This window comes from Eschrichtius robustus, chromosome 16 (assembly GCF_028021215.1).
Source record: "Eschrichtius robustus isolate mEscRob2 chromosome 16, mEscRob2.pri, whole genome shotgun sequence".
In the NCBI taxonomy this organism is placed as follows: Eukaryota; Metazoa; Chordata; class Mammalia; order Artiodactyla; family Eschrichtiidae; genus Eschrichtius; species Eschrichtius robustus.
In genome coordinates this window covers 9,262,501-9,289,096 of record NC_090839.1, presented here as the reverse complement: position 1 = coordinate 9,289,096, position 26,596 = coordinate 9,262,501, and the positions used below count along the sequence as shown (strand labels likewise).

The window sequence follows — 26,596 nt, the reverse complement described above, 5'->3', positions numbered from 1 at the left end:
ACAGCAGCCGCAAACCTACAGTGAGTGATCTCTCTGCCCCCAGCGCGAATCCGCCATAGAGATCGGCGAGGAGGAGGAGGAAGAGGAGGAGGAGGAGGAGGAGGGAAAGAGGGGAAGGAAGAAGAAAAAGAAGAAGAAACCACTACCTTCCCAGGATTGCCTTTTTTTTTTTTTTTTCCTTATCTTTACGCGCGCGTGTGCGTCCCTCGTCCCTTCCATCCGAACCCGGTCTTGGATGTTTAATAAAGAAATCAAGTGTCTCAACAGTCACCAAAAAAAAAAAAAAAAAAACCAAACCAAAAAAAAAAAAAATTCCAAAAAGCAAAAACAAAAAGAGAGAAAGAGAGAGGAAAAAAAAAAATCCAAAACAAACAAACAAACAAGGCAGAACCAACCTCTACTTCCAACCAGCCGGCACAGCCGTCCGTGTCTGCCACCCAGAGAGGGGGGTCTCTGGCCCGTGGTGGAGGAGTTGCAGGGGGGATCGTCAGGGGGACAGAGGCCGAGTGACGCCCTAGGAGCCACCGGGCAGGAGGCGGAGGAGACCCAGAGAGGCGAGAGAGACCGCGGGCCCCCGCGCGCGGCTCGGGGCTGGGGCGCCAGAAGTGGGACTGGAGCGAAGTAGAGCGATGCCAAGGAGGAAACAGCAGGCACCCAAGCGGGCGGCAGGTAAGAGAAACGGCTCCGCTTCGGGGCTGCCCGGCCGGGCTGCCCGGTGCGCCGAGCTCCGCGCTCGCCCTCTTCGCCCCGGGTGCCCCAGGACGCCACCCCCCTCGGCTTTCGGGGGAGTTCGCTCCGGGTGCCCCTCTCCGCCCGGCTCATAACCCCATCCTCTCTCGCCTTCTCCAATCTCCCCAATCCTCCCCTTTCCAGGCTCCGATGGGGGGGTGTTGGGGGAAGCTATCCCACCAAGCCTTCCCTCCTTAAACTTTTTTTCCTCCACCCTCTACCCCACCCCTAACTTTCTCCCAGTCTGCTTCTTGCCTCTCGGGCCAAAGTTGGGTTGAGGATTTGGGGTGCGGAGTGGGGAGACAGTCCTTCCACCCCCGCATCCCTCCGCGTGGTCAGTGCCAGTGGCTTCTGGCCTCGAGGGACAGCGTCTCCTCTGGCTGGGGTTTGGGACGCTGAAGTGTGAGCAGTGCCCCAGCCCCGGGCTGCAAGGCTGGCTTTGGGGCGAGCCATAGGAGTTTAGCTTTGATCACCAAGGTGGAAAAAAACCACCCCAGGAAACGAACCTTTGAATATGTTTTCTAAGAGGATCCACGTTTGGAAATCTAATCAACACTCTCCCTTCTCTTAAAAAAGGGGAAGAAAAATGCCCCTTGAATATTGAAACAGCTCTGGATTTTCTTTGCCCAGAGTGAGTTTGCAAACTTTGTAAATTGATTTGTATGGTAGGAACTATCCCATCTGAATTCTTACTTACCACCCCTCCTCCAAAAGAAAAAAGAAAAAGAGAGGAACAGGTTAATGGATCAGTACATTAGATCTTGTAAAAGATTTTTTTTTTTTTTCCTTTTGGGTTGCTTAATTGCTTTTTTAATAGTATGCTGGGGTTTTGCTTCTCGGAAGTGTGATATGAAAGTTCATTTTTCTCCTCCCAGACCCACCCACTGAAAAGTCAGCTTTCCATTTGATTGCTAGTTTTGATTTGACATTTGATTGATCACCTGTCATCTCGCTGCCTTTGATCTATTCATTCTTGATATATATCAATAAATCACTCACCATGGTAACTCAGAGTGCCAGTGACGCAAGCCTTGCCCTCTAGATTCAGAGCCAGACATGCACAATTATTATCTTGTTTGGCTTTTAGTGTGGGCGTTTTTATTTCTTTGTGTCCTTCAGTTGAATCGGGCTTTAGCAAAAAGCTTAAGTTTTTTTCCCCCTTCTTTCTGTCTTTACCCTCATGCTTTCGGCAGCATCAGTTAAGGCGGGTCTTCTGCAGAGCCCCCCACAATATTTCCTTCTGTTCCAACTCGAGCGAAACATTAGGGAGAAGAAGTTCGGTGGAACACTTTCATAAACTTTGAAAAGCCACCCTCAGAGCAAATCCAAAGTTAGTCACAAATCTGGGCAAAGTGGGTGTTTGTATCTGAACATGCTGGACCACCAAGCTCATCCTCCATCGTGGCCTGATTCCAGCATGAATGGCAGTACATGTGCTTTGAGATATCCACAATTATCTTCCCTTCTGAGTGCAGATCCCTAACGGTGTATAGATTGGTTCAAATTGCATGGGGAAATATCATTTACGAAGCTTTGATTCATGTATTTCCAAGAGCAAAATAATTTAGGTATTTTTAGAACCGTATCTATTTAGAACTTGCCTAGTCAATGAGGTGCTCTTTTTTCAACTCAAGCTACCTCTTTTGCAAACAGTTTCTTCCTCCTACCCCTGTCCTTTTCTACATTTAGCTCACTTATTTTTTAAAACTTAGATTGCTTTGCAATCTGAACAGCGCTGGGGTGTGCGCTGGCCTTTTAGACTCAGGAAGACTGAGCCTGCTTCTTTCAGTTCTAGCAACATAAATTTAAGTATAGCTAGATTATTAGAGATAACGTCCTTATTGTTGTCCCAAAAGAGAACCCTGGGCAACAGTCCAGCAAGAAGTGATACTGCCCTGAAAATTACTCTTCTTTTCCCCCTGTTGTTCCGGTAAAGGCCAACAACTAGGCAGTAATTTAAATTACCAGAATGACTGGACATGTCTCCTTTGGTCAGCTCATTACAAAAAGTGCATTGCTCAGAACTGCACTACTTTGATCATAATTATGCTCTGATCAATGAGGATCCAGGTGTACGTAACACAATGCTGTATCACATTATTTAAATTCGATCCTTTTCATTAGGCTGGTGTCTATTGGAGCTAGCTTATCTATTTACTGTAGTGTGTGTATGTGTATGTGTGTGTTAGAAAGTTCTGACTGTAGTCTCAGCTTTCTGGCCTATTGTGTTCCTAGTGTCTTTATGTGTTTGTTTTCATGGCTTTTATTATTTTCACTGGAAGAAGTGGAAGCCCTTGTCCAGCTGAAAGGGAATAATTCATTTTGTACACAATGGGGCCCCTCTCACGGTATTTATTTACTCACATATTACCAAAGCAGGTATTCTTTCATGTAATATTTCTTTCACCTGAAGTCATCGATGCTGTACTCTGTTTTAGCTGACGTGGTTATTCACAAGTAAAGTTAGCCACTTTGAGATTCTTTAGCCAGTTAACGTGCAGGGAGAAGAACAAGGTGGGTTCTAGGATTGTGGCCATACTAACTTTTATCACTGCTTAAAATTAAACAATGCACAACTGTAAGTAATTATTCCCATGGGCTGATGTTGAAAGCTTGATTTCTAGCTTGATGAATGAATAATGTAACATCGAAAAAGCCTGTGAGTGAATCAGAACTGAGAATCTCTTTCCCAAGAACTGTTTGAGGCAATTTGATTCCTTTGCATTATTAGTTTTAAGTTCCACGTTTCAAGGAATCAATTACGGAACTTTCTAATAAAGCAGGTATGCGGTTAGAATGAGCGAGATGATATGATAAGTGATGGGGGATGTTAGTCTTTATTGGTTATATTTCTCCCTCCTGTAAGGGAAGGGCTGTGAGGTAGGCAGTTCTCTTTAAGGAAACAGCTAAGTCAGAACATTTCCCTCCGAAATGTCATTCTTCCTGGCTTTCTAAAGCTATGCTATTCTACCATACTATTACTTCGGGCAAGGAAAAAAGTTTAGAAAGCAGCCTGCAGTACCCCAGGGGTTTGTGTATGTATGAGTGTGTGTGCATGCTTCCTTGGATGTATATTTCACTCACCACTCAAACGTATCTACTTTTACCTGAAAATATTGCAGGATTCTGTACCAGCATCTTTTCTCCCCATCCATTGTAGGGAAGATAGAGAAGATGGCAGAAAGGTAAAATAAAACAGAACAGTGTTTTGATTTGTTTTTGTTTTGCAAGACGCGGAGTAGTTAAAAATTTTAAACTGTAGACTTACACTGTAACCCTTCTATTTTCTACACTCTATCGCAGCCTCTGTACATAACGCATGTGTAATATATATTTTATTTCACCATCCTGAACTCTTGTTTTTATATAATGCCAGCCAATTGCAATAGGACGCAAAATCTTTGGGCATCATATATATATGAATATCTAACGTATATATAAATTATAGGCGTCTGCTCCTGCCTACTCAAAGAGATTAAATGTTTTCTTCTTGCTGACTCTCAGAAGCTATTTGATAATCCAGATCTGAGGAAAGTCTTGCAGGAGAGAACAGCTCCCTCAATTTATTTTGTTTATTTAATATGGAGATGAATAATGCAGATTTTGTTTTCATGAATGTCCTTGTGTGGCAGTAAACATTAGACTATTAGCAATCATTACTTAAAAGTTGCAATTTGCACCTTAATAGCACAGGTTATTTACATGGGAAACATATTCAGCAGGGACAATTCGGAATACTGCAGTGGAGTGTAGAGATGACCTGAGCGATCTCCTTTTCAACCTCCTGATGACAATGACTGGATTAGTGGGCAAGGTTTCAGCAGTGTAAACCAGCAGGGCAGGGGGGGTCAGACAGCTCGGGGTGAAGTTTACCTTTAATTCACTGGCAAGTGGAATGGGGTTCAAGAGAATAGGAATCGGGGTGGAGTCCCGACCCTGGCACTCTCACTTTGTTTAAGCACACTTCAGAAAGACAAGTTCCCATCTTGAAGATTTAAATACCGCATGCTATAGACCCCTTCACTTACCCAAACAGTATGATTTTTAACAGATGAATGGAAAAAATAAATACACACCCCCACCCCCAAAGGGGCTCAGCAGCGTGAACTGTTCAGGCTATTCTTGTTATTTAAGGCAGATCCCTGAAAAGAGAAAGGACAGGTACCTTGAAATCACATCCTCCACACAGTGTTTTGGATAGAAATTGATTGCTTAACTGGTCCTTTTCCCACTCCCCTCACGATTTCCTTCTCCCTCCTCTCCCCTCACCCTTAAAGACCCAGATTGAATGGGACATCTCAAAAGCCCATTTGTTGTAGGCATTTATTGATTTCATTTTTAATCTGCCATATCAGGACACAATACATTAACCCTAATCAGCAGACTGCAAGTGATAGGGAGTTCTAGTGGAAGCCAGGTAAGGAAGAGGGGGCATGAGAAAGTTCTCGACAATGAAAATCTTCTTGAGGCTTGGGGGTTGGAGATCAGAGGCGACTTTTGAGGAGGGTAGAAGCATTCCTCAGAAATACTCTGCATTTATTTTTCTCCCACCTTACATTTATTTTTCTCCCAGTCACCTCGATTCTATTGCTACCATTCGGGAAACCTTCACACCCAACAAATAACTCCTAGGCATATTTAGCAGATCTGTCCCTGGAAACATCTTGCCTTTTGTCACATTCTCCAACAGAGGCTTATGCTTTCATTTCATCCCAGCTGACTTCTCACTCATTTGACGGAATTCCTCCAACTGGATAATACCTGCGTTGATCTATTTATCTTCCCAGTGGCTTGGGGATTGTACTCTCAATCGAGCAGGTTTTAAAGGGACACTGAGCCTGGCATTATTTAAGGCCACTGAAATGATGCACTTCTGCTCGTCGCTGCAGCTGAGCTTAGGGAAATCAGCCAGGAAGAAAACCTAGGCCCTGTTCATGTTTATGCCGGGTCTGTAATTAGCTGACACGAGTTAAATGTCCTGAGTGGTGCTTCCCTTCCATCACTGTATCTGTACCATCAATTTTATTTAAGTATGTCATGGTCTGGGAAGACTCAGCCACTATTTCAAAGGCAGTATGTGGGTCCACCCAAGTCCCCCTTAAAAAACACAAAATTGCCTAACAAATTCTATATTAAGACCAGGCATACACAGAGTATCATTTTCGTTTGATGCAAAGTCAGTTGGAAACGCATTAAACTAACAGAGAGTGTCTTGCATCGCTTCCCTGAAGCAGTGCTTTTTCATTACATATTTAATTACAACAAATTGAGAGACTTTTATAAAAAAAAATCACAGTGATATTAAAAGAAGCTTGGCACACAAATAATTTTATTGCCTCACAAGTTGACAATGCTGCTTTATTTTTATTTCTTTGGGAGAAATTTATTTTCATTTTCTAATGTTGGGATAAATACAGAATGTCTTCCTCTACGGTCTGTATCAGGGAGATCTCATCCTTCTATCGTCCTAGAACCTTTTCACCCTGGAAGAGGGTTTTTTTTAATCTATTTTTCAGTAATTTGTAACAATTTGTATGTTTAAAACTATTTTAAGTTTTCTGAGTTCCATTTAAAGTTAGAAATTCTTCTGTTTCTGAGGGTGACCTTTGGCAAGCAGCTCTTCGATTATGAAGGAGCTTAGTCATTCTAACCACATAAGAAATAGCTCGTTGAAAGTGTTTGCTTGATTACCTGGATATTGCAGGGAGCACAAACACCCTACAGTTACAGGCCTCTAGCATACTACACTGTTTTCACTGGATTTATAATTTTTTTTTTTTTTTTTTTTTCCTGCTACTGACCTGTCAGTCACTTGTTTTAGGAACTTTTTTTCAGAAGAAGGGATAGGCTTAACATTGAAAGTCAGTTTCAAGATACACTGGGTCTTTAAGAAATGATAATAAAAAATAGAGACTTTAGAGACCAAATATCCACTTCTGGGCGATGTCTGCAAACTCAGAGGATTCTCATCTAACTTGGACATGCGTCTGGAGTGTCTTCAGCAGCGGGGCCGTACTTGTGTTACTCGTTTTGCCAGAGGGTAACTGTCGGACTCAGGTCCTTTCCAAAGATATTGTATACATACACAGCCACACAGAGAAGAAATCTCAGATGCAAGTGGGAATTGCTGATATATTTGTTTCCAAAGCAAACTCCATGGGTGAAATGATTAAATAATTTGGAGGGATTCGAAAGTCATTAAAACAGCCATGTGGAATTTCCAATTGTTGCCTCTTTCGGTCTTTTGTGTTTCCTCTACAGAAAAAGATGCCCTCTGGGCATTCTCAAACATTTTGTGATGCCAAAGTGATGCCTAAAATTGTTTAAAATTTTAGAAATTAAAATTCAGGAGGCACGGCTAGCTAATCCTATTGTTAATATATCAGTATTATTTAGCTATGCTTAACAACAGGGAATGCACAATGCAAAAGTTTTAGAGATAATGAGCTTAGAGAAATTACATGGGGAAAAAAAATACCTGGATCATATTTGAAAGGATTTGTCTTGAATTTTGCTCATCTAAATGAGAGTTTCCTTTCCATTTGTGTTAATTTAAAAAAATAGTTTCAATATCCCTATAACTACTACCCAACCTGAAGCAGGGTCTAACAAAGCTCTCTCTGGATGTACAAAAATATAGGACGTTGTAATGCGCATCCCCTTTTTAAAAACAGTTTTAGAAAACCAAATATGGGCTTGAAAACTAAAAGCAAGACCTCAACAAGATCTATAACACAGCCAGCTCAGGGTTCAAGATCGAAAACTTTGTTTCAGCAGGGTAAGAAGAAAACAGCGTTGCACTTTAACTGCACATCTTCCCCCTGGCACAGGAGAGGCAGTGAAGCAGGGAAGATTTTTAAGGAGCTCTTTAGCTCTTCTGCATCTCTCTCCAAAGACTAATTTAATTGAAAAGCTGCAGTGTCCGTTTATGCCAAAGGAAAAAACCTCATGTTTCCGTAAAGCTGCTAGGCGCTAAGGTGGGTTTTTTAAGAAAGCCAGCGTGCTGCAGTTTCCTTTAGTACAAAAATTAAGATCACTGGTCTTAATTAGTTGAGTGCTTTCAGAATTGAATGAATACTCTGAAATCACCCCTGAGCTTTCTTCTTCAAGCTACATCTAAGTCATTTCTATGGAAATTATACAGTTTAGATATTAAGGTGGGCAGAACACAGTTACTGTTGTTTTTTAATTTTATTTATTTATTTTTGGCTGCGTTGTGCCTTCGTTGCTGTGCGCGGGCTCTCTCTAGTTGCGGCGAGCGGGGGCTACTCTTCGTTGCGGTGCGCGGGCTTTTCACTGGTGGCTTCTCTTGTTGCGGAGCACGGGCTCTAGGCGCACGGGCTTCAGTAGTTGTGGCACACAGGCTCAGTAGTTGTGGCTTGTGGGCTCTAGAGCGCAAGCTCAGTAGTCGTGGCACACAGGCTTGGTTGCTCCGTGGCATGTGGGATCTTCCCGGACCAGGGCTCGAACCCGTGTCCCCTGCATTGGCAGGCGGATTCTTAACCACTGAGCCACCAGGGAAGTCCCCACGTTATTATTTTTAATGAAAATAGTTACAAAGTGCAGAATGAGATAAAAAGAGAGTTGGCAGCGGCCATCGTGTTTGTAATGAATCTAGAAGAAACTTCCTTAAATGTTTTTCTGCGCCATGAAAAATCCACGAAATCTGGTGATTGGTGACGCGGGAGATACAAAAAGAAGACAGAAGGTCAAGGTCTTCTGTAGGGGAGATTTGTGTAAGCAGGAGCAGCAGGATATACATATTTCTATATAAACTGCAAGGGGCTGACTTTAAATCACTTCAATTAATCAGATCCGTAGACTTTTCTATGTATTTAGAAGCCTCTCTCTTATACCCCAGGGAGATATGAATAGCTTCTGGGCCAAGATGATGCTGTAGAGAAGAGTTAAATCTATTCTATGTGTTCGGTACCACTTGGTACAGAAAAAATGCCAAAATGAAAAGCTATATAAGCACGTTTTATATCAGAATTGCCTTTAGCTATTTTCCTTTATTCGAAAGTTGGGTTTGTAGCTGTGCCCTTCTTCTTGCTTTCTCCCTTGGGATTAGGTTTTGGACTGTGGATGGAACCGTGGAATAGGAGGAAATGACTTGGGTTCTGGTTACAGCTCTGCCACCCTACTTAACTGGCCCTGGGCAAGCTCGAGAGATAACCTTACTCAAAGAATAAGAATGTGAGCTCAGGAGTCAGACTGACCCAAGTTCAAATCCTTAGGTCTCCTTTTTTGGATGTGTATGCTTGGACCAGCTGCTCAAATCTCCTCATTTTCCAACCTACAAGATGGGGGTAATCATAGTTCTTCTTAAGGTTCAGGATTTTGGAAAGGACGCTATGAGTCCCGAGCTGAGAGAATGCACTAATACTGCTAGGGGCCACACCTAACAGAGCTAGTGTGTCTTTGCCCCAAATAACCAGACCATGAAAAATGTACACCAGAAGGGAAATGAGGAACCTGCCAATTATTATGGGACCAGGGGTTCAGGGTCAAAAGAAATCAGACTTGGATGCATTTTGATTTTTAAAACTGGAAATATAATCACTGAGTGGTGTTTTAGCCTTTTCTGAGAAAAACTCATACTGGATGGGTTGGAGCCCTGCCCCAGCTCAAAAAAAAAAATTGTTTCTTTCCCAAGGAATAGTAATTATAGCACCAGCAACAACAAACATAACAACAGCAGTAATAATGATATCTGCCACTACCTAAGTGCTTATTATATGCCAGGCATTTTACCAAGTGCTTTATGAATTTTACAGTCATTCATTTAAGCGGCAGTTATTTCTTGAGTTCTTACTACATGCCAGGTCTTGTTCTGGTCACCTGGATCCTCAAGGTTAATAGGATGGGTGTGATCCCTGGGGATCTTACCCTCCAGTTGGGGGAAGCAAGAGAACATACAAGTAATTTAATAAAGGAAAAAAGATAACTTTCATATAGAAAAAAGCTCTATGATGACAATTGTTTTATAAACACAAACATAGGAGAGCAGGATTGGGGCAACAATGGTGTGGATGGTCAGAGGAGACCTGCCGGAGGAGGGAGCATCTGAGTGGAGTCTTGCAATATTCCTGAGTTAGATGCTAGTATCATCTTTATTTTACTGATGGGGATCTGAATAACCTGCAGAGCAATTCGTCCAAGGTCACGCAGTGACCGAGGTTGGTTTGAAACTTTCTGCTTCCAAGACCCATGCACATAATCTGTTGTGGTAGTTTACCTAGAAGAGTCATAGTGATTTGCCAAGGAAGGACCCTCAGTTCCTATTATTTTTCCCTTGCATCTGTTGTGATGTCTAAACCTGGGGTGGGGGGGAGGGTACTGAGAACACTGACAGAGGATGCTGCCTTTTGTGGCGTCTCCAACTAGAATCTTAGTGCCATCTACCATATATAAAGTCAGCTCTTCCTCTTCGTGTGTGTGTGTGTGCGCATTCATGTGTTCATTCACCCAACAGATGTTGACTATTCATCTACTGTGTGCTAAGCATTGATCTGGGTGCTGGAATGTTGCAGTAGGAAAAGTCCCTACCCCCACCCAGCTAATATTCTTGTGCGTGAAACCAAAAATCCAACGAACAAATAACTATATAATATTGAATAGTTCTAATGGCATTTCATAAAAATGAATTGGGATTAGTAGGTTAGAGGGGGATGGAAGGTTGCCATTTTACATAGAATGGTTGGGGGTGGTATTAATCAGGTGGTGACATTTGATCAGACCTGAATAGAAAATGAAGAACTAGCCAAGCGTAGATCTGGGAGAAGCGTTCCAGGAAGATGAAGCAATAAACACCTTAAGGCCAGAAATGTCTTGCGTGCTTGAGGAATGCATAGGAGGCCACTATGGCTGAAGCAGATGAAGACAGGGGAGAGTAGCAGGAAATGACGAGGAGACATAGGCAGGGCAGATCATGTGCAGCCTCCTAGAATTGCATCTAAGTGTGATGGGATCGCTGGAGGGGTTCAAGCAGGGAAGTGATGTCATCTAATAGGGTTATTAGTAGAACAGAGGTACTTGTTTGTACTTCAAAGATGGTGGTGGACTTGGGTATGTTCATCCATTCAATCTACTTAGTTCGCCCCTCAGTGATGGAGACTAGGATGCTTAGAATAATAGAGGTGACACCTGGAGGTAAAAACACATGCCCAGGCTTTATGGAGGAATTGACAGGTGCAGGGACGGGTGCCATCCATGAGGCTGTGGAAAGGCAAATGTTAAGAACCAAGCAAATCTGGGATCCAACTGCAGCTCCTCCCTACTTCACTAGCCACCCGTGTGCTTTAAGCGGTGTCCCTTAACCTTGTGGCACCTCAGTTTCCTTACCTGTCAAATGAAGACATGATATTTTTCACCTCACATTGTGGTTGTGACGATCAGACAACGTGATACAGGTGAAACCCTTGGTGCAGTCTCTGGCACTTACATAGCATCTTCTCCATAAATGAATTTATGTCCTTTCTATTGTTTTGTTTTGTCTTCTGTAGGAATTCTGGGAGAAATCTAGGCACTTGAATTAGTCCTTGGTACCTATTAGGCACTAAATAAATATTTCCTGACGAATGAATAAATGAGGCTATAAATAAGTGAATGAATAAATACTTTAATTAGTGTATTACTTTGTATACTAATTAATTAATTTCGAGTATAAGAATCTCTTTTACACATCGAAAATTTTTTGGCAGACCTCCGTCCCAATCATGATCATAGCTGCACTTTGAATATTTATCAATTTAGGAAATATTAATGACAAAAAGATGGTGATTTTAGTTAGAAGCTTGTATTCTGTTCATCATGACGTCCTCCGCCTTCAGCTGAAGAGCAGTGATTCACCTTTTTGCAGTGAATGTTGTTTATTCATCTTATAGACAGTGCTTGCTGATACTATGGATTTGTAGACTTCCTCCTTAAACCTAGACCCGGATGGAGGCGAAGGGGTTGGGGAGCCTCATTTCTGACCCCAGAGGTCGACCTCTCTCCCTCTCTGCTCTCCAGGTGCTGTGCCCTCCTGCCCGCAGCCTCCAGATGCTCCCCGCCCTCCCCCACCAGAAGCCTGTGCTCATCCCCTCAAGCCCAAGGCAGCAAAGCTTAGGGGTTGTTAAGCTAACAGGAGAAGGCTATAGGCTGTTTCCTGGTAACGCCTTCTTCACTTTTTAATTGTCACCTTCAGATAAGTGCCTGGGAGGAGAAAGAAGGGAGACTGGCTGGTGCCTGTTGAGGAATATCTTAGGACAGAGAGATTGGGGATAGCAGAGAGTATTGGGGAATTTTTGCTGCCTGTCCTAAGAACTTTATTTAACTGATATTATTGAAGGTCTGCTGTGTACCAGGTACTGTAGGAGGTGCTGGAACTAGAGGCTTGAGTAAAAATGACCAAGGGCCCACCTTCTTGACGCTTACATTTGTGTGGCAGACAGGTCCCAAACAAGCCAGCAGATGCATGTTACCTCGTGTCGGAGAGTGGTGTGTGCAACAGAGAAAAATCAAAGGAGGTTGAGGGGTCTCGCGTCACAGGAGGATGTGCTGTCTTAGATAAGATAGTGAGGAAAGGCCTCTCTGTGGAGGTGATATTGAAACTGGGTTCTGAGTAAGGTGGCAGAGAGCACAGGGCAACTCTCTGGGGAAGATGGTTCCAGGTGCGCGGGCAAGTCTGGGGCTGGAGCTGCTGCAGGAACCGGAGGAGCAGCAAGGAGACCAGGGTGACTGGAGACGAGGGACAGAGGGTGAGCGATGAGGACGGAGGGATAGACAGATGCCAGACCTCTAGAACCGAGATGCTGCATAAGGAGCCACGGTTCTAACTGAACTCGGGAGGCTTGCAGGGCGAGGGAGCAGGGAGAGATAGGATCTGACTTAGGTTTTTACAGGGTCATGCTGGCTGCCATATTACTTATCGGGGACCAAGGTTGCAAGCAGCTTGACCATTTTGGAGGCTTCTGTATCAATCTAGTCAGAACCTGGTGATGACTTGGACCAGACTGATGGTCCAGGAGATGGGAAACTTGGTGTAAAGGTAGACAAGATGTGCAGAAAATTGCGGATGGGTATGAGTGAGAAAGAAGAGTATACTGAAAACTGTATATGAAAAACCTGACTATATTTATCCTGTTATCTTCCTGAATTCTTTCTTTTGCTTCTTTCCTCTAGTTGTACATAAGGTTCTTACTGAAAATCGTCAGTCTACCATTTTCTGAGCCAAAGTGGGAACAAGGGAAAGTGTTTGGAGCTGCCTTGATTCTAGAATTGACCATGCAGGGAGAGGCTAGTCTTTTTCAAGCACATTTCATGGAGTCCTGGAGTTGCATCTCCCCACCCCCATCAGACAATAAGGTGTCAGGGCAACGGAGTGGACGCTGAAGTCAACAGACCGGGCTTCCATTTCTCTCCAGTGGGTCATGTCCTTGCTGTGTGACCTCAGGCAGCTCTACCGCCCAATCTTTCGATTTCCTCATTCGCAAAACGGACCTACTAAAAGGACTCGTCTCGCTGGGTTTTTACAAGGATTCATTGAAATAAATCAGGTAACATACTTAGTACATGGTGGTACATGGTAAGCGGTCAAGAAAATTTAGTCACTATATATATATTAACAAATTAATAATCGTCTCCATGCCTAGATTTCCTCATCAGTAGAGACAATGAAAACTCCCTCTTGGTGCTTGGGAGGAGCAAAGTAAGAACACTTGTAAAGCACTCAGGACTGTGCCTCGTACACAGTGAGTGCTCAGTAAATGGTAAATTATTAAAATCATCACCATGACTCTGAGCTTATGACCTTGAACGGATCTTATATCTTATTTGCTTTGTGTCCAAAAGCCTGGCCCAGAGTTGGTGCTCAGTAACTATTGTCGGAAAGAATGAATGACAGTGATGTGATTAGTAGGCGTGAAAGTGAAAAAACCCAAGGAGATAAAGGTGCATCTCTTGGGGGCAGGAAAGTAGACACTAACTGGAATCATCATTTCCACCAGTGGAAACTCCTAATGGCTGTCTCCTCTTCCCAAGCCCACCAGGGCTGTATGCAATGTTTTAATGAGGAAAGTAAGCCCATCTCTAAAAGTTTTTAAAGCCACAGTTTCCCCATTATGGGCTTTCAGACCACTGGGGTAGATAGTTTTAAGTAGCAGGCAGGCAGGAAATGAAAACAGTATCCCTTTTTCAATACTGGTTCAAATCCTCTGAGTTAATCAAGAAGAAAGTCTCACTTGCTGTTAGCCTGTCTTAAACACCTCTCTCCCACTTGTTTATCAGAAAGAGCAGACCACAAATTCAGAGACTTTCGCAAGCAACAGTGAATAGCAAAATATTAACACTTGGATTTTTCATTGTTTGATTACCATCACTTACGGCAAATGTGACTGGCTTTCCGCTGACTGAATGACATAAATTTTCATTTTAAAATACAATTAAGTAAATAAAAGAGGGAATTATTACAAAGTAAGCAATAGTTGGGGGGAGGGCATTGCACGAACCATGAGGCTGGGGCACGATGACTAAATATGAGAACACTATAGATGCCCAGAGCCTGAGCAGGGCAAGGGATTCATGAACCAGCTGTGAGCTGTGGCTGCCAAGTCACACTCAGGTCAAAGAAACGCCCGGAAAACAGAGGCTTTCATGAATACTTCAAAAAGTTTAAAAACCAGAAGGAACTTCCCCTCCCAGGGTATCAGAGAAAAACTCTGGAAAGTCTTTACTGGCCCAGGAAATTTTGCAAATATGGAAGGACTGGGAATAGTGTTCTGGTTTTGCATCTGGAATAGAGTCGTGATTCTCAACCTTTATTTGGTGTCCTCCTCACTTGGGAAACTTGTTAAAATGTAAATTTACAGATTCCCAGGCCAGAGCCTAGTGGTTCTGATTCCATAGGATGACATGAGGCCCATGAATCTGAATTTTAGGCACCCACTAAGGCCTTAAATTACAGGATATAGGAGAAAAATATCTAAGTTCTCTCCTCCTCCTCCCTTTTTTCTTCTTTTTCTCCTTCTCCTTTCCTTCTTCTTCTTCTTCTTCTTCTTCTCCTTCTCCTTCTTCTTCTTTCTTCTTCTTCTTTTTCTTCTCCTTCTCCTTCTTCTTCTTTCTTCTTCTTCTTTTTCTTCTCCTTCTCCTTCTTCTTCTTCCTTCTTCTTCTTCTTCTTCTTCTCACACACTCTCTCTCTCTCTCTAATTCCAAATGCCAAAGCATTTAAACATTTAAAAAATTATTTCCAGGGTCCATTTTCACTTTTGGCTTTTAGTCAATGGAAAAAATATGAGTAGTCTCTTTTGCTCTCACTCTCTCATGGCAGTTGCCTATATTTTTAGAAATGGTGGGGACAATTTTCCCTAATGTATTTCAACACGGACGCACACCCATTTATGCATTGGTCTACCTGGTCACAACATGAAACATCAGAGTCCAGAGAATCCCTCGGTTAAGAGGAGAAAGACAGGCAGTCCAGCAGATATACAGCAAAGTCTCCGTCCGCTAGGGAGCTGACTGACACCCTCGGTACCAGAGTCAAGAGACAAGAAAGAAATAAAAGGAATATCCCAGACCTGGTTCTTTATTTCTTACACTCTCTAAAATTTTGGAAACTATTGGATGAGAGGGCAGAAAACCCGGTTTTCTTCTTTGGACCCTCTTTCACTTTCTTGTTATCTTTGTCATATTTTCTCATCCTCTCTTCAATGTTTCCTCTTTTTTTTCTTAATCCATCCCCTCTCTATTCTTTCCTGATTCTTCCCAGTAATCAAACTTCTAAGCCCTTTCTGTCTAGCATATGTGCCTCCATAGGTGACTGTGATCAAAATAATGACGGCAGCAATGATGAAGATGGTGCTAGTCATGATGGTCTGTCATCTAATGGCTACTGTTTATTGACCTGGATAACGCAAAACCGAAAATCTACACTACGTGGTTAACATTTACTCAGCACTGACTACATAAAAGTCGTTTACATAAAGTCTCTCCCCAAAACATCTTGAGAACCGGATATTATTATTGGCCCATTGAATAGACAAGGAAATTTAGTTTTGGAAATTTTAAGTAACTTGAAGATCACACAAGCTTTTAAATAAGATACTAAACCCTGGGTCTGCGTATCAGAGCCCAAGTACTCAAACACCATGTTTCGTTGCTTCTCACATTATTTAATGTTTAATAGCAAAAAGTCACATAAACATTCATAGTCTAGTATAAATATGTGCAGGTCAAGGGCATGAACTGAAATTGAGGGTTTCCTCCAGGTTGAAGTAAGTCAATTGTGGCAAAAGGAAGAAAGGAAAAAATGATAGAAAGAGAATCATCCTTATCTAAATATCTAAACACCATTTTTAAAAATTGAAACTATGAAGATTAAAAAAAACCCAAAGGACAATTTTTAGAAGCTCTTGAGCTTTACACGATGGCATTTTCATAAGTCCATTCCTGTTTTATTAAACAGAGGTTAAAAAAAAAAAAAAAATCCATGAAAATCCCCAACGCAGTCCATCTGGGGTGGCTCAGTAAGTAATCGTGCTCACCCACTTCCTACAGCATCCTTGAGGATGTGTCCTGAAGTCAGACACTGCTCATCTGTTCCCCATAAATCTCTTGTAGGCTCCATGACTCTTCCTGGCCATCAAAAATATGGAACACATGCAATGACGCTACCCCATTATTTATTTTAGCAAACGCAAAGCTACCCTCACAGATTTCCCCTTTAGAGTCCCTCGTAATATTTATGGTCAGGGTCTCCAAAGGTGTTTCTTACTTGTAAGTATTTAATTATAGGTGACATTTAAATGAGTACTCTGAATAATGTGAAAAAAAAAAGAAAAAGAGGATCACGAAATTCAAGGGGTCATATCTCAGAGGGAAAGTGTTGCTTACAACAGAAATCATGATGGGATCTTTCTTGAAAAAAAATCAACTATCGTTTTTAGTTGGTGGTGGGTTATTTTTATTTTTATTTTTTAATATGGGTGACATTTTGAAACAAACATTTGTAGTAATACAAAGTTTGGCAAACTGCCTTGCCATTTGATTACCAGTTATTTTAATGAGAAATGGAATGAAATTATCATCTTATTTTGTCATCTTTAATATAAATATTTTCTTTATGAATATTGGATGGGAATAATCAATCAGATGGAATAGAGGAGAGAACTGTCAGTAATAAGGTGAGCTTATTTCACTTGATCAGTAAATTTCAGATATAAAGGAATTAAACTGTACGGATAAAGCTGTTCCCTTTGAAAAGCAAACTTAAAATCTCTGCACCTCAGTCCTGTAAAATAAGTGTAAGGAGGGTGCTTACTTCCAAGCACTATTATGAGGTTTTAAAAAGTTAGCACTTATAAAGTACTTAGAATAGTGCTTGGTGCATAATAGGTGTTCTTCAACTATTGTTACTTTCTCCCTCTCTCTGTCCCCAGAGATAGGCACTATGAAGAATTTGGTGTGCACATCTTACATTATTTACAGTATTGCCTGCAAGTATATGTAGGTAGGAGCATTATTATTCTTTTTTATATATTTAAAATTTTTTGTTTGCTTTTGTTTTTAATATGATCTACTAATCGTAAGTTTATTTTTAAATTAAAATTTTTTATTTTTTAATTAAAAAATTTAATATTTTTCTCCCAGTTTTATTGAGATATAGTTGTAAATAGTTTCATGCTATGTTTTACAAGTTTTTTTTTTTTACTCTATTTTTGGGTCTCTATCCAAATATGCAAGTATATAGGTAAAGGAAAAAAGAGAGAAAGAGATGATAGATTTAAGAAAATAGATATAGCTAATTCTTTTTTATATGCTTTATAATATTCCACCATAAGCATGTACATTTTTACTAATTTATCAATTCCTCTGTTAATAGACATTTAGCATATTTTAAAATTTTCACTATTACACACAATCCTGTAATGAATATTCTTGGGAATTTTTACAATTGTCACATAAGTAATTTACGTAGAGAATAACAGTTGTGAGAATTTTACTGCATTTAGCAAGAGAATGAGTTGAGAAAAATAAACATCACTTAAACAGCTAATATTTCATATTTTGAACATTCTTGGTGTCTTTACTGAGATGTATACTTCTCTAACCAAAAATTCAACTAGCTAATTTGCACCTAGTAGGCACTTGCTAAATGTCTGCTTGAAGCAAGTAAACTGAACATAAAATATGTCAATAATCCCAATAATGAATGAGACAGTCATCAACATGGCTTGAATCCTAGTGTGTCAAGAAAACTGTCATTAGCCACCTTGAGGTGGGGTGGGGTGGGATACAGAGAGAAGGAAAAAACAAAACCAAACCATGAATAGCATAAAAGAAATTGCATTTGTCCTCAGAGTGTATAATGACTAAGCTTCATAGCTGGACGGCTATAGCCTTACTGATGCTAAATCTCCAAGAGGTATTAAACATGCGTGGGTGGGGTCAGGAAAGGACATTTGTTTGTCCATGTTATAAGTTGAATTATTAACAAGAGTCAATCCTACAGTTTAACATATGGAACAGTTACACTGTACTGTAATGCAGTTTAGCAAACAAGTATTGAGGCCTACCGGTTGGTCCTGGGGGTAGATACGTTAATTAGATAGGACCCCAGAGTTTAGAGGGTCCATGCAGTACCGGATGTGTTTCACAACCAAGAGCAGCAGCAGCCTTAGAACGTGTGCGCGCGCACGCTGTGGATCTGTTTTACTGTGGATCTGAGTTGTAAGTCTGTGCATATTATGTGTGTTGTGGACATGAATGTGTTTCATGTACAGCTGGATTAGATATGTCGTGGATGTTAGTGTGTCTGGTGGGGCGAGAGTAAAAAGCCCTTACTGTTCGTGAGTTTTGTGTCTGTGGTGGACATAGTATATGCATGTGTCCATGCCAAGGCTAAGCTGCTAATGAAATCACCACGAAACTCTTCAGGATTTTCCCTGTGAACACAGTGTATTTCCAGAGTCATAGTGTGTGTAGTGTCATGGTGTATTTCCCCAGGGGTGCCCCTTTGGCACTGCCCCTGCCCTCCTGGTTACAGCCCGAGGTGAGAGGAAAACAGAGCCGTAGTTACACCAGGTGTCCCCTGCACAGGAAAATCAGCTCTAGATAAGAAATGTATAAGTGACAGATAATACCAGGAAGCAGGCTCTATACCAGTTGTAATTTCTGTTTCCTTTTGTACATTGTGTCATGTCAGGGATTGACAAATCTTTCAAATCGTGGGGACCATTTCATTTGCTGTACCTGGATACAGTAGGTGTTTTTGTTGAATACATGAATGAGTGAATGAATGAATGAATGAATGAATGAACAAACGGTTATCCAAGGTTCCTGGAGTCTTTGGGATATTTAGATACCCATGTTGTTTATGTCCGCAGGGCTGGATAGAGTAGGTTCTTAGGGAGTGTTGTTCAGTGAATAAATGCACGCACATCACACATGTGAATGTTTGCTTATCTCAGAAGCAGGTTCGCAATCATAAGAAAACAGTTCCCTGGTGAGGTTTTTATTCTTCCTCTGTCGATCCCACGGGAGCACCTTGTCTGCTGTCCCTTTGGTTTAATTATTGTTCTTTGAGATCAGCGTGGCAGCCCTTCTGTTTACTGTCAAACTGCAGGCGCAGATGGAGAAGTAAAGCAGGGGGGTGGGGATCTTCATAATTCAGGTACAGGAACTTCTTCAAAGATTTTTTCTTTTAGAGAGGTGAAAGGAAGGTGGAAAAGTGGGGATATGAGTTTCCAATCTTGCCAAAGACGTAAACCAACAAAGTTGTGTTGCTGCGCCCATAAATGTTTAATAAGTTTTATCATCTTGTGACTAAGGTTAAACAAATGTGAGTCCTTTGAGGAATTATTTACTGGAAGCAAAGTTATAGCATCGACATCTGTGTTTCCAATCACTTAGATGAGGAACAGGTCAAATAAATCATGAGGAAGTTCCACAAAATAACTTCTGTATTATTGTCTCTGGAGAAGAAGAAGAAGAATAAGTAACTATTTTAGGTGCCCTCTCTATTGGAATTTGGGCTTTTTTTTTTTTTTTTTTTTGGTTAGACTTCTTTCTTTTTATTCATTTCATTATCTTCAAAGAATAAATAAGTCTTCACTTTTTTGTGGAAAGTTACCGTAAGAACATCCACAATAGAAGGCCTTAGAAATTTCTCTCAGTGAATCTGGCCATTTCAGCCAACATTCTCGTGTGGGAATGGGCTAACAGTTCCAATATATAACATCCATATAATTTAACCTCATAAATTTCTTTTTTTCACGGTGATGTAATGGGGAGACTGACCTGGAGTTTGTAAATGTTCCCTGCTCACTGCATTCCCCCGGGCGACATAACATTCTAGACAGTGTTTTATGTGCCCTGATTAAAATATAACGTATTCTTGCATTTCCTGTGGACTGACCTGTTAGTACTCTTAGCAGAACATTTAAGGAACACAGAGATGTTTTCAAATGTGTTACAATGCACTGTGTGAGGGTTGTTTTCTTTTTTTCTCTTTTTTGAACAATGATCTGATTTTCATTTTAGACCACAGTCCCCTGAGTACCCACTCCACAAGAAGAGTTTTGTGCTTTGGTTTAACTTTTGAATCTGCCACAGCACTCTGACAAATAAACAGAATACTGGTTTGTAACTCCAATTTGAATTCTCAGGCACGTACTTTGAACTGCTCTCCTGCAGTGGAGGGAAGGAATTGGACAACTTAACGGGGAGTCCCCAAGATAAAACAGTAGCAATGGAAACTTACAACTTTATTTAAAGGAATTTTTAAAAAATTAAAGTGAGGGGAAGGGCTTCCTATTGTTTTTGCATCATGAAAACAAGAGCTGTGACAAACAATACATTCGGCAAACCAATCTGTGAGACTGAGATGTTTTAATTTTCAATGGGAGAAATGCATGGCAAAAATAAGAGGCTTGACTTCCAAAGGAGCAAAGAAAAATTTGTGGGGTGAGGGCTTGAGCTTGAAACTTTGCTGAGCCAACACTGATGCTGCCGTGTAGATCTTCCAGGGTAAAAGTCTCATTCCAGGAATAATATAGAAGAGGCTTGGAAACTGTGAGAGGGAAGGAAGGCTGGAAGGATCAAACTGATTCTTGGAAGATAAGTTCCCTGAAAGGAGTGTGTGTATTTGAGGGTCATTCTTTTATTCTTTCAACAGATATTTGTTAATTTCTATTATTGTCAAGACGCTGTGCTGTGTTCCAGGGCTACAGGGATGAACGAGGCACGGCCCCCTATCTTAAGAGGTTAGAGATGGAGTGCCTAGGATGGATGGATGGATGATGATCTGTGATTCACTAGGAACTCAAGTTCATTTCTGTTTGTATGTTTGTTTGTTCCTGGGTCTCACTGTTGATCTGCCCAAAGTTTATCCCAGGTAGCCCTGGACATTTCCATCAGCGATAGTTCCCTGATTTCTTTTCCTACGAATCCTTCCTGAACCCAGGTCCTTTCTTTCCTGCACATGCTAGCCCCTGCTCAGCTCTTATAAGCAATAATTTGCTGTCAAGGTTTCTAGATTTGCTCCTAGTTGGCCACTCTGATCACTGCTCACTGCAACCCTTAATGGGATCAACCTTTTCTCTTTTGTTCCCTGAAACAATAATGATCAGACTTGTTAACATGTACTGAGAGTCCGTTCCCTGCCAGCACTGTCCCAGATGCTTTACATGTACCTGACCTCATGACATGACAAACTGGGGTTCAAGTCCAGGCACTTGTTTACTTTCTGTCTGACCTTTTGCAAGTTATTTAACCTTCTAACCACTAGTCTCTTAATTTTGAAAAAATTCCTTTAATACTACGTGGGGCCGCCATCTAGATTATATCCATTGTATGCATGATATGCTTCATACATGCTTGGTACATAGTAAGTGCTCAATAAATGCTGGTTAATACGGTGGTTGTGGAGGGGAGAGCCGACCGTTTGATGACTACTAGAATAGCAATGTATAACGTCTTTGGAGAGAGAGACTTATTTTTTTTTTGAGGTCTTCACTTATGCTTCTGGGCACATAGTTTAATAAACAGGCTTCTATAAAGTGAAAACGGAGGTGAAATATAACTCCTAGAATGAGCCTGCAGGGCTGAAAGAACCACATTCTACATCTGGCTCGCTGTGGCTTCTTTTTGGTTAGGGCCAAAAGTTCTTCTCAACTTTCCTTTCGTTTCCTTTCAGGTTTTGATTTAGTTATTAATTAGGCAAAAATGGGAATTGACGAGCCTGAAATGATAAAGATGCCCGTGATTTAAAAAAATGTTTTTGTATGTCAGGAATGAAAGATGTGGTGAGGTTGAGTGGGAGAAAAATGACTGTGTCAAAGCCAGCCAGAAGGGGTGTCACTTCCCTGCTTTCCGGGGGTGAGAAATGTGGTAAAATATGGGCATTTGGCGGTTGAGAAAGTTGGAGTTTGTCTGATTTCTTGTACTGGATTTGGGACTTGTTCAGACACTAACTGGTTGGATGGCAATTTGCCTTCTTGTGGAAAAACTGACCGAGCAGCGCGTCTTGTACATTCAAGGTTCAGAGAAACCTTTTCTCTTGTAGTTTATTCTTCTGCAGAGTGGTGTTTGCAGGCTGCTGACATACGTGGAGGAAATGCTGTGTTTATGCGTGTGTGCAGCTCTCTACCTGCAGTATACATTTGCTCCTGGCTGAATTATATGTGTGTGTGAAGCTGTGGGTCCTGCTGATTTAGTCCAAGGCATATATATCTATATCTCTATATCTATATATATATATAATGCTCTGTAGAAGCCGTTCCTGGTTAGTAGCCCCTCGCTTACTGTGTTATACAAGCTGCTGGCAAAGGTAATTATACTTAATAGGAGCCACCTTTGATTTAAAGCTGCAGAGGTGAGCAATTAAATCGAGCTTCGTGCATGGGGGTGGGTGGCGTGCAACCTTTGTTTGGGGACGTTTGTCGGAGCAGCTGGGATTGCTTACAAGGGCAGTGTTTCTCGGGCCCGTATTCGTCACCCAGATTGTCTTAGAAAGGCAATTGGTAGACCTGGGGGAGATGATGCACTGGAGGCATCGAGCAGGCACCTGCTTTCCTCGATCCGCCCTCCTCCCGAATGGCCCTGAAGGCGAACCTACTCCCCAGATTCTTCTGCCCCGACCGTGTGCCCGTCTCCCCCGTGTGCGTTCAGTATTGCCCCGCTCGCTAGCTTCTCACCGATCACTGCCAGGGACAATCACAACGCCCACAGGACCGGTCCTGCCCAATGCACAGGCCGTCCTGAGATGCCTGGTCCCAGATGTGGGCTCCGACGGAGAAGTCTGGGTCTGCTCGGGCCTTGGCAGCAACAGCAAAAGCACCCCAGTCCCTAATCCTTTAATGATTAAATCGGAGACGACTTAATGTGTGTAAGATTTCATTTCAATCCCATGTGTGGCTATTACTGCAGTTCAAAGATTATCTATGTACGTGTGTATGTATATAAAATAAATATGTGTTTCTTTTTAGCAAGCCTACCTTGATTTTTAAGAATATGTATGGGCTGTCCCTCCCCAGAGGGACAATTCAGAGTTTCTGAATTGCAACACCCAAGCAAAGGAGTTTCCGTTGGGCAGAAGCAGCCTGTTTCATGGCAATGCCGCCTAGAATTGGGACAGACACGTGTCAGTAAACTCCCCAGGAAAGGCCACCAACTCCAACGGAGCCTTAGAGGCTTCCCAAAGATTCCCAGGCTCCAGGCAGAGGGTTTTGCTCCCTGACAGCTGCAAGATGAGTTCATACAGCATAGAGGGATCTCAGAGAAATCTTGCCTAAACCTCCCTGCTCTTACGTTAAAGTCATGGCCTGAAACCTTCTTACTCACAGTATGGTCTGTGGGCTGGCAGCCTCTGCATCTCCTGGGAGCTGGTTAGAAATACAGACTCTCAGGCCCTGGCCCAGACCTGCTGAGTCAGAGTCGGCATTTTAACGAGATGCCCAGGGGATCCGTGGGCAGATGAGGTCTGAGAAGAATTAGCGTACGGGCCCCTGAGTGGTTGGCTCCTGCCGACCTTTCTGAGACGAGGTCCTCATTTTCTCTCCCGCACCCTGGCTTTACTCAGTTGTGGTTACCATCCGGTCGTGGTTCCCTCCTCTTAGTTTGGCTAACACCTTCACATGGTTCCGGTCTTGGCCTGAGTATCAGGGAAACTTTTTCTGACCCTTTAGACTGTGTCAGATCCCACCTTCCTCCCCAGTATTAACCTGAAAGCACCATGGATGCCACTTTTCAGCATTGGCATTTTACGATTCTTGGTTTATTTGATGCCCATGCATCTCCCCCCACCCCCCCTCCCCACAGACGGTAAGTTCCTTGAGGGCAGGGGCCAAGACTGGTTTCATCATCTGCCCCATGTCCTGAGACCCCAGCACTACATCCAATACGTGGTAGAAGCTCAAGAACTATTTGTCCAATAAACAGATGCATATTATCAGGCTATAGAATGAGAACTAATATAGGCATATTACTTGCTCTCAGTTGATCTCTTTAGGGATTGTCAGAAAAGCTCTAGAACCGTCTTCTGTGCATTCAGTTCCAGGTGATGAGAAAACCAACACAACAGAGCTGCTGCTTATTAAACATTGTCCCCACAATGAGCATTATTCTATTTAATACTCAAGACATTTTAGTAATTTTATAAAAGAATAAACTGAAGCATAAAGCAATGATTTCAGATTAAACAGCAGGGAGGTTGCAGGACCAGAAAACATGCTTCACTCTTAACTCCGACACCAAGGAGGCTGGGGACATGTTCTGCCTTGGGTTGACCATCAGCTTGGCTCTCTAAGGAGGTGCAGAGTTCCCTCTTCACCCCGTTAGAACAAATCTTTATTGAACACACAGCTACTGTGTGCTAAGCACTCTCCTAGGCTGTGGGAGCGGCAGTCAACAAAATGTATCAGGTCCCTGCTCTCATGGGGCAGAACCAATATACATTGAAGATGCAAGATGGTGAAAAGGGCTGAGAAAAAAAAAAAATCAAGCATGGCAAAGGAATGAAAGGTGAGGAAGAGGGACTATCATATTGCAGGGTCTTTGCTTCCTTCACTGCTGTGTCCCCAAAACTTAGCTCAAGGGCTGGCACATTGTAGGTGCTCAGTTAACATCAGTTGTTGATTGACTGACAGATGGAATTTACTATTAACAAAGGGACTGAACACTAACTGAATTGTATGTGACCATAAAACAGAGCAGTGGGCCTATCTGGGGATTGGAATATCTGACCCTGTTCTCCAGATTATGCTCTAAGTCACAGGTTTGTGTTTAGAATCATCAGAATTGCTCTAGAATTTTCCAAAAAACACAAGTGCTCAGCTTATTCCTTGAGTGAGTTTTAGAGTCAGGATTTCCAGAGGTGAGACTTAGCATGTGTTTGTAAAAATAACCCCGCAGTTGAGTCTGATCTGCATAGAAGGTTGAGAAGCACTGCTCCAACCAGCTGAAATAATAACATCATCTATCATACACTGAGTGCCTACTGTGCGCCAGGAAAAGTACTCAGTGGCTAACCAGCCTGGTCAAGAGAGAGAAGAAGAAGATGATGATGATGATGACAAAGATGAAAACACAGCTAATATTTATTGAATAATTGCTTTGCTCCAGATGGTGTATTAAGCACTTAACACTTTTCAACTATTTCATCTTCACAACCATCCTATAAGTCCTTTTATGTCCCACTCGATGTTACAGAAATTTCAGAGAAGGTTCAAACAAATATCAGATACATAATTTTGAGCAGGGATTGACAAATTATGGCCCATGAGCCAAATTCAGCCCACCTCCTTTTTTTTTTTTATGATTTGTGAGCTAGAATGGCTTTTACGTTTCTAAATGTTTGGGGGGAAAATGTGGAAATTTGTTTCCTCTCATATAGGTAACTCCATAAGATTCTTGATTTTGCCTCTTGGCCTTCAAAGCCAAAAAAATTTACTATTTGGCCTTTTACAGGAAAATTTGCTAGCCCCTGATCTAGAACTTTTATTCCCAACTTGTTAAATGCATAAGACAGTTGTATACAAGGTAATTTTAGGTATTAGAGATATGCATTTTTTTAATAGTTATGGTTTTAATTTGTTATGAATTCGAAGGGAAAAGTACATTAAAGTCGTGATTTCATGGGTCTTATTGCTGAATCCAATGTAAAGAAAAAAAGAAAATGAATCCATTGGAAATCAATTTTGAAAAAATTAAGTAAATAATGGTGCAGATAGTATTGAGATAAAACAAAAATCATGAAGGTGATAGAGAAAACATGAACACTGGTTTATAGAGCCAGAGAGTGGGCTGTATAGGAAAAAGTGAAAATAACGGAAGTCATTTCACTGGGATAAGAAGAGATAGTAGGCAGGCAATGACTACAGCTCTTTCCATTTTTAATATTCTGTGAGTCTGAGTTTCTCAGAACCCTTGTTTTTCAGGACTTTTTGATCTCTCGAGGTCTCTTCCAGGACTCTGATTCTATGAAAAGTTTCCTCAGGAGATACTGACACAAGCTAGGGGTTGTCCAGGATTTGTTATAGCTCAAGGCACAGTCTTCCTGTGTTTTTCCTTCTGCTGACTTAGAAAGACAGATGAGCGAACCTCAGACGGGTTCAGAGGTTTGGTGGGGAAATCTCAGAGGCGCTCCAGTTCAGCCGGGAGTGGAAAGGGGGGAGAGGGATCTGATAATTACTGTTGCTATTTTGAGACACCGATAGCAGAGATTAGGGAAAGCATGATGAAAAAATCATATTAAAACAACCAAGAAGGTAACAACAAGAACTGTTTGAACCCTGGGGAGGCCAGGTCTGGGATTATAATGACAAAGTTGTGTGTGTGTGTGTGTGTGTGTGTGTGTGTGTGTGTTTGCGGAGGTGTGCTGATATTTTT

At 41.9% G+C, this 26,596-nt stretch overlaps 1 protein-coding gene across 1 annotated transcript in view; it reads left to right on the top strand.

Moving 5' to 3' along the window:
- Nucleotides 1–355: 355 nt before the first annotated feature.
- TSHZ2 (teashirt zinc finger homeobox 2) overlaps nucleotides 356–26,596 on the top strand; it is a 265,595-nt gene continuing 239,354 nt past the window's right edge. The window contains exon 1 of the mRNA XM_068524655.1: nucleotides 356–669. Coding sequence (XP_068380756.1) covers nucleotides 630–669 — 40 coding nt within the window. The 5' untranslated portion in view covers nucleotides 356–629. The remainder of the gene's footprint in view (nucleotides 670–26,596) is intronic.